Source organism: Tupaia chinensis, unplaced genomic scaffold (assembly GCF_000334495.1).
Source record: "Tupaia chinensis unplaced genomic scaffold, TupChi_1.0 Scaffold000292_1, whole genome shotgun sequence".
Classification (NCBI taxonomy): Eukaryota; Metazoa; Chordata; class Mammalia; order Scandentia; family Tupaiidae; genus Tupaia; species Tupaia belangeri.
The window spans coordinates 2,734,245-2,742,666 of record NW_006159777.1 but is presented as its reverse complement, the minus strand read 5'-3'; the positions used below and the strand labels follow the sequence as shown (position 1 = coordinate 2,742,666).

Here is an 8,422-nt window from a genome sequence, read left to right as displayed (position 1 = left end):
CAGCTGGACTGCGACTGCGGGAAAGGGAGCAGGCCCGGGGTTGCAGCGCCCTCACCTGACTGCCAACTGGGGAAAGGGAGCAGGCCCGGGGTTGCAGCACCCTCACCTGATTGCCGACTGGGGAAAGGGAGCAGGAGGCCCCGTGAGGCTGGGATGCCACACCACGGCCTTCCCATCTCTGGTGCTGGGCTGTGCTTTGGGAAATGGTCGTGGTTTTGTTTTATTCACCTCAGTTCTCAGAAATAGGCATTAACCTCAATCTTCTGGTGAGGAATCTATGGCCTGGAGACTTTTAAATAAGTCCCCAGGGTTCCATAGCACAGAGGTCGAGGAGTGGAGGCTCTACTTAGGGAGAGATGGGGCCTAGAGCTCCAGGGGCAGTACAGCCCTGGCTCACACGGGACCACACGGCATGCTTCCCGATGGCAATTTCCACGGTAGATTCGGCGCCCGACAGTATTTTTATGACGGGTGGTGTGTTCCGGGGATCGTTCTCTGGCGATCGTGCCTTCGACCCTCGTTCTAGGTGAAGAAGGAGTGGGAAGAGGCAGAACTTCAAGCCAAGAACCTCCCCAAGGCAGAGAGGCAGACCCTCATCCAGGTAAGGCCCTAGCCCAGGAGCGGCGCTGAGCCTGGCCTTCTGGAAATGGGGCTGGAGCCAGAGCCCCAGGAAGCCGAGTCCCGTAGCTCCTGTAGTCGAGGACGTCGGTGACGGTTTTCTTTTCCACCTCTGGCCTCCTCTCCTACAAGAGCACGCCTGGGGCACACCAGGAGGTGGCCTGGCTCAGCTGCCATTGTTCCCTGTGCCTCCTGTCCCTGTCCCCTTCCTTCTCAGGCTGTGACTTTTCTGCACTGCTGGATATGTTTTCCCTTTTTTTACAAAGAGTAGGAAGCGAAGCTCTCTGATATGGGCTGAGCTCCGTCTTTGTAAGGCAGCCTGATAGCCACACACCACATTCCCTCTCAGGAAGGAGAGGGTATGGCCAGGCTAGGGGTGGCAAGTGACAGGACTCGTAAAGCAGATAGCGTTGTAGATCGGTTCAGGTTTTACTGCACTCTCCTCTCACGGCCTTAGCTTGTTTGCCAGTCGCCTAAAAACGCGAGTTCCGGCATCCCGTGCGTTTGTTCAAGGACTTTCAGCCTGGTCACTTCAACTGCCTCGCACAACCTGCCCCGTGTGTGGCTTGTGTTCGAGAACCTACCTGTCCGTCAGGGTCTGGGCGTGGACATCGCCGTGCTCCTGTGAGGAAGGGCAGTTTCTCCCTTGTCGGGCACGCCCAGGACCAGGCGCCGGGCTCTCAGTCAGGGCTTTCTGTCGTGCCCTCTGACACCGAGACCCAACTTGCTGTGTTGAGGTCAGGAGGCAATTACCCCTGGAATCGGGCGAGGTATGCTTCGATGTTCCCCTTGCTCCACTCGTGCAGGCTCCAGATGCCCTCGGCAGGAACAGCTCAGGGGCAGCCTCCCTGACTGCCTTTGCGCAGATCACCTGCTCTTCTTCCCGTCTTCTTCCCGCCTCGGTCTAGCACTTCCAAGCCATGGTGAAAGCCTTGGAGAAGGAAGCGGCCAGCGAGAAGCAGCAGCTGGTGGAGACCCACCTGGCCCCAAAAGCAGCAGCTGGTGGAGCCCCACCTGGCTCGTGTGGAAGCCATGCTCAATGACCGCCGCCGTGTGGCGCTGGAGAGCTACCTGGCCGCCGTGCAGTCGGACCCCCCGCGGGTGAGTGAGAGGACAGTGGGAGCCCCAGGGTCGCTCACCCTTGGGTATCGTATGCGCGGACCCAGCAGGAGACATAGAGGCTTTCACAAGTCCTGGCCGAGCTCTGGGTGAGGAAGGAAGAGTGCAGAGGGAGGGCCATGTCCCAGGACCTGCTCCTGGGAGCCTTAGTGCGTTGCCATTTGCAGTGTGTTCCTGTGATGGCCGATGTTCGCACCTGGAAAGCACCCCCTCAGGACACGGGCTGGGAGTTACCCCGTCATGGCATTTTCTGTGGTAGCCTTACTTTCAGAGCGTAGAAACCTGCCCTCTGTGAAGGCGGGCTGTGGACCAGTTTCCTTCCAAGTGAGACTGCGGAGAGAGGGCATGGCCACTGGTGCTGCAGCTTCTGTGTGAGGAACTGGGATCGTCACCCCTAATTCAGGGCACCTCGGTTCGGGGTGGGAAGGGTTAGAAAGGAGGCTGTCTGCATCCTTCCTAAGCGAACCAGCTAAGTCCCTTTCTTTTTGGGTGATGCAGAGACCACCTTGCTAGCAATTGAGGTGGAGAGCCAGGCACGGGGACAGATCAGAGGCCAGTAGGCCCAGGGTTCCGGAGGACGCTTCCGCTAAGGAGCCAGTGCAGGGTGACCAGACGTAGCTTTTACCTCACCCAGAGGGCGTTTCTTGTTGCTCAGTAAGCTCAGACGTTTCTAAAGCTACAGCTTCGTTCTTGTGCCTCACTGAGCTGTGCATTCTTGGGGGAACTTCGTAAGCTCTCGTCCCCTGCTGTCGTCAGTGCCCAGGTCCCTGGGCATTAAAACAAGCCCTCGTCTCTCGTAGCCTCATCGCATCCTGCAGGCCTTGCGGCGTTACGTCCGCGCAGAAAACAAAGACCGCCTGCACACCGTCCGCCACTACCAGCACGTGTTGGCTGTGGACCCGGAAAAGGCAGCCCAGATGAAGTCCCAGGTACTCTGGTGCCACAGACATGGCTGCCGGGCGCGTGGCCACGGTGACCTGTGGCCTCCCGCCGTCTGGACGGCCCCACCTGCTGTGCTTGCCGTTGGCCCTTAGGATGCGACTTGTGATTTGTAGACATTGGGTACATGCTGGTTTTCGTAAAGGAGCTATTTTTTTTTTTTAGAGGTTTTTGCTGTAGGGCGCGTGTGCTCACCAGACAGACAGAGAGAGACAGATAGAAAGCGAGAAATCACCCCCCAGCGGGGATGGCCACACTGCAATCCCTTCTCCTCCATTCTCCTCTCGGGATCTTGGGCATGCACACGCGCCCGGCGTGAGTTTAAGCCACCGGGTCCGAGACGCAAACCGCGGTCGACTACGTGGGAGTCCAGCGACATAGCCATTACGCTAACTGCTGGTCCCCTAGCTATTTTTAGTATATTTTTTAAGGGCTTATTTTATTTTTTCTGCCATAGGATGCATGTGCTCACCAGAGGCAGGGAGACAGTGAGAGGGAAAGTGAGAAATCACCCCCCATGGGCCATGGCCACACCACAGGCACTTCAACGTTCTCCTCCTGGGGTCTTGGGCACATACACATGCCCGGTGTGAGTTTCAAGCTGCCAGGTCTGGGACTCAGACTGCAGTCAGCCATGTGGGAGTCCAGCCCCTTAGTCACCACTCCACTGGCTGGTGCCCTGCTCTCATTTTGGTATTGACTGTTGGTTGACGTTAGAGTTTTACTTTCTTGTAGTCTCAGAAAAAGAGCTCGACTACAAGACTGCCAGCTTTCTTTTAAGCCGAGCAGTCCGGCAGCGCGGCATGTTGGTTTCCTGGAAGGCCTTGCAGTAACACCGCCGGCCTTACCTGTTCCCCCCCTGGGTTTACACAGAGTGCTGTTTTTGCTGGTGAGTGCCCGTGTGCACGGCAGTGCTCACCGCCTAGGTGCTCGCCCATCTTCCCAGAAAGCCTCCGACTCAGCGTGTGTGTCTGTGGCCCCAGAGATTTGCCCAGAGGCCTTGGGAGCAGAGGCCGTAGGCCCCGTCGTTGAGCGGAACTTGTGCGTCGCCATCTCTGTGCCAGGTCCAAACCAGCACCCGATGGAACACGGGGGATGCCCCGAGCTCACGCGAGCGTGCGCAGTGCTCTGTTCCCTGTGGAGATGGAGGACAGGTGCAGAGCTCGCCTCAGGAGTTAAATGTTTCTGTAAAAGAACTCGGACTCCTCGGAGAGTGGGAAGAATGTGAAGGAGGGTTGGGCCTCGGCACCCCAGGAGACCTGGGAGAGCCAGGGCAGGAAATGGTGCATCTCAACAGGAATTGGGATTTTCAGGTCTTCCTGAGTTTGTGCTCTAGGGCGCATGCGCTCGCCAGACAGAGACAGACAGACAGACAAAAAGCGAGAAATCACCCCCCGTGGGGATGGCCACACTGCAGTCCCTTCTCCATTCTCCTTTTGGGATCTTGGGCACGCACGCACATGTGCCCAGCGTGAGTTTTAAGCCACCTGATCCGGGACGCGAACCACGGTCGACTACATGGGAGTCCAGCAACATAGCCATTACACTAACTGCTGGTCCCAGGTCTACCTGATTTGTTAAAGAAACTTACTCACTTGCCAAACTTTTTTGTTGAAAAACTATTCTAGTGTTGAGTTTTACAGCAGAATGTCCTGCTTTGTGTGAGTCTTTGATCAGCACTTTACATTAGGAAGTCCCTGCTGGCAGGATCGAACCGCCCACCCCTTCACGGGCTCCTGTCTCACGTCTGGGAGAGGAGTGTCCCGGGTGCTGAGTGCTCCGTGCTCTTAGCAGGAACCCTGCCGACGCCGGTTCCTGAACTTCGTCACCCTGTGGTCCGCGTCCGTGTCCTCACGGTAGGGCCTGGAGAGGCACAGCCTGTCCTGTCCCCTCATACTGTCGCCGCCGGTTTACGACAAAGACACTCAGGTTTCAGCATGCCTTCCTGGGGTCCCGGCCTGTTGTGGGCATGTGCGCTCCCTTCACATGGCTTCCTGGTTCCTTCGAGAAAGCAGGAGAGTCCTCACGTGCTGAGGCTGTGGGTGGTACAGGCAGCTCCGTCTGCACTTTTCTCTCCCACGCTTATGCTCCCTCATCAATTTACTTGATTGACAGAATGGCAAATATAAAATTAAATTGCTTTCAGCCTTGCTTTTAAAGGGCAGAGAGACATCAGTCTACAATAAAGGCACCTTTCCATTTAACTCCTTTCCCCATCTTGAGCCTTCCTGGTAATGGCTTCACCCCTCAGGAGTAATCCGCTGGCTTAGAGCTCCCTCTTCAGGAAAAGCTTGGTAACTACCTCTGTTAGCCAGGGACGGCTTCCCACTGGAGGGAGCCTTCATGGACTGCGGGACGGATGTTAGCCCAGATCACCAGCGGCTCAGCCAGTGGCATGGTGGTTAAGGCAGCTGGATCCCACATGCCAGCCACGCAGTTCGAGTCCCAACCTGGTGGCTTGAGAAACATGCCTGATACATGTGTAGCCAAAAGCTCGAAAGGAGGGGGAAATGGAGAGGAAACTGAGCAGGCCCGTGCCCATGGGGTGGGGGTGGGGGTGCTTTCTCACTTCGCCCCCATTTCCCTGCAACTGGCCTTTTGACAAATTAAATTTTTATTAAAAAAAGTTGCTTTAAGTGGCTTTTTTAGGAGGATGAACAGCCTTGGGACCTCTGGGTTCAGGAAGGAGTGAGCTGTGGTGGTGTCCTCCCCGGCATCACCTTTACATGAGGGTGCTGACGCCCTGCTGTGAGGTTGTCACAGAGCAGGAGGGTACGTCTGCTGGTGGTCCTCCACGGTTGGCGTCCTACTCAGACGCTTACCTCACAGCCCAGTGGCCTGCACTCCTGATTCTCCTCTTCAGCCACCGATTTAGCCTCAGCCCCTTGAACTGTGGTTGACGATGTGGGAGTTCAGTGACATAACCATTATGCCATCTACTGGTCCCAAAATGTGGTATGCTTTTATTCAGTCATAAAAAGGGATGAGTTATTGGTATATGCCCTGACGTGGATGAACTCTGAAAACATCATGCTAAGTGAAAGAAATCAGACACAAAAGGACACACGTTACTTCGTTACATGAAATATCCAGAACCGGCAGTCATAGAGACAGAAAGTAGATTGGTGGTTCAAATAACTACACCGGGCCAGTAGGTGGCGTGCAGGTTAAGGGGACTGGATCACGCATGACTGATGAGTCCTGGACTCAGGCAGGTTCTTGAAAATCACACCAGGTGCATGTGTGTGGGTACCCAAAATCCTGAGAGGAGAATGAGGAGAAGGGACTGCAGTGTGATCATCTCGCTAGAGGTGATTTTTCACTTTCCTTCTCTCTCTGTCTCTCTCTGGTGAGTGCATGTGCCCTACAGCAAACTTAAAAAAAAAAAAAAAGGCATATGCGTATGGTCTCTGCATGAGGAAGTCTTAAGGAGCATTAAGAATCAGGTAAGGGGCCAGCAGGTCGCCTGGTGGTTGGGGTACTAGATTCCCACATGGCTGACCACGGTTCAAGTCTCAGACCTGGCAGCTTAACAATCACAACAAACAAACAAATAAGTAAATGTAAAAAACAAACAAACAACAACAACAAAAAACATGTAAAAGGTCAGCCAGTGGCAGGGTGGTTAAGGCAGCTGGATCCCACATGCCAGCCACGCAGTTCGAGTCCCAACCTGGTGGCTTGAGAAACATGCCTGATACATGTGTAGCCAAAAGCTCGAAAGGAGGGGGAAATGGAGAGGAAACTGAGCAGGCCCGTGCCCATGGGGTGGGGGTGGGGGTGCTTTCTCACTTCGCCCCCATTTCCCTGCAACTGGCCCTTTGACAAATTAAATTTTTATTAAAAAAAGTTGCTTTAAGTGGCTTTTTTAGGAGGATGAACAGCCTTGGGACCTCTGGGTTCAGGAAGGAGTGAGCTGTGGTGGTGTCCTCCCCGGCATCACCTTTACATGAGGGTGCTGACGCCCTGCTGTGAGGTTGTCACAGAGCAGGAGGGTACGTCTGCTGGTGGTCCTCCACGGTTGGCGTCCTACTCAGACGCTTACCTCACAGCCCAGTGGCCTGCACTCCTGATTCTCCTCTTCAGCCACCGATTTAGCCTCAGCCCCGATCTGGTCAGAGGTAGACAGCGTCTGGCTCTTGGACGCAGTGTGGCCTACTGCACGCCCAGCAGGCCCGCAGCCAGGGCTCCTTGTAGCTCGGTGCACGGCCGAGTGCCTGTGTGGTCAGGTCAGCAGCTGGCTGGTGAGCGCGCCTTCCGCTGGTTCTATCTCAGACCTCTTTCTGTGGCTCAGCCCCGTCTGTCCTCGGGTGTCAGATGCCGTCCGGACATACCCTCACACTTCAGTGGTCGGTAACTGGTGTGGGAATAAGCCCGTAGCCCCGGCAGCTGCTTGCTGACCTCTGGAGGATGTATTTGGGGGGCCTTTCTGCAAGGTGTGAGCGTCCCTCCTACTAGCCTGCCCCTGGCCTACTGCTCCGGTGACAAGGTCTCTGCTTCCAGGTGGTGACGCACCTCCACGTGATCGAAGAGAGGAGGAACCAAAGCCTCTCTCTGCTCTATAAAGTACCCTACGTGGCCCAGGAGATCCAAGAGGAAATCGGTGGGTACCGGCCCTTGGCGTCGGCGTCAGTGGGACTCCTGGCCGGCATAGGAGTGTAGCTGGGTGGGATTGAGAGCGGGAGCGAGGCTGACTGGGTTGGGGTGCTGCTTTCAGAAGTCTGGGATCCCCTGGAGCTCACATGGCACGATCAGGGAGCCCCAGGGGTAGGCACGCAGGTCTGAGCCACAGAGCCTGGGGTGCCATTCACCTCGAGCCTGCTAGTGGGAGAAGCCAGGCCATGACTCGCAGGGGACCTGGTAACAGGACCCTCTTCATTGCTGGTCCGTTTCAGGCCGCCTTGTTTCCCACCAGCTCCCCACTTCTCTCGTAGACATCTATTCAACAGATGATGTTTACCATGTCTGCAAACGGGCCTGAACCGTGAGAAGGCAGAGTGTAGAGATCACAGGGGAGCTGGGGAGAGGACATCCCATGACCGGAAGTGCGAGTCGGAGCGGGCGGGTAGATCAGCGTGGCTAGCACGAATCGGGGACGCGGCCAAAGACGCCAGAGGGGCCAGTCCCAGAGAGAGTTCATCAAAATAAGGAGTTCGGGATTTATTCTGGGATGACAGGAAGTTGTGAGGGCTTCCGGCGAGGGTGTGGCTGGATCCAGATCGTGCTTTGGAAGAGAATATGAGCTTCTGCAGACTCTACGTGGCTGTTCTATGGAGGGTTGATCAGAATTGAAAGCAGCCAGGAAAGGATGGTAAAGATGGCGGCGGGAGCTGGCGGTGGTGGGTCGCCAGGATGGTGACAGAGGAGATGAGAGATGGTGGTCTTTAGGGACAGTCCAGATCTAGGGTGACGGGTGCTGAGGCCGGGTTGGAGGGTGGAAGGAGCAGCGTGGTGCCGTGCTCCCTGCAGGGGGAAAGCGCCCTCCGTGCGCACACGTGACACAGGAGTTGCTGGGAAGGGAGGGAGGTGGGGCAGTAGGGACAGGGTCGCGTCAGGGAGCGGGTGTAGGTGGTGTACCTGGCGGGGTGGGGGAGTAGTCACGGTGTGAGGCTGCATTTCTGTGGGATGAGCGAGCCTGGAGGTCCCGCGGGCAGCAGCAGGGCCCTGAGGGACTGGGGTCCTGCACCGGACAGGTGACTGGCTCACGGCGGGGCGGGCCCCCCGCCGGCGGCCGCCCGGTGGGCCC

General features: G+C 56.5%; 1 protein-coding gene across 4 annotated transcripts in view; it reads left to right on the top strand.

Annotated features, from left to right (window-relative positions):
* Window positions 1-8,422, top strand: part of APLP2 (amyloid beta precursor like protein 2) — a 30,752-nt gene that overhangs the window by 12,666 nt on the left and 9,664 nt on the right. For all 4 annotated transcript variants that reach the window (XM_027772692.1, XM_027772694.1, XM_027772693.1 and 1 more), the window contains 5 exons: window positions 527-601; window positions 1,527-1,593; window positions 1,628-1,719; window positions 2,538-2,666; window positions 7,180-7,279. In XM_027772692.1, coding sequence (XP_027628493.1) covers window positions 527-601; window positions 1,527-1,593; window positions 1,628-1,719; window positions 2,538-2,666; window positions 7,180-7,279 — 463 coding nt within the window. The remainder of the gene's footprint in view (window positions 1-526; window positions 602-1,526; window positions 1,594-1,627; window positions 1,720-2,537; window positions 2,667-7,179; window positions 7,280-8,422) is intronic.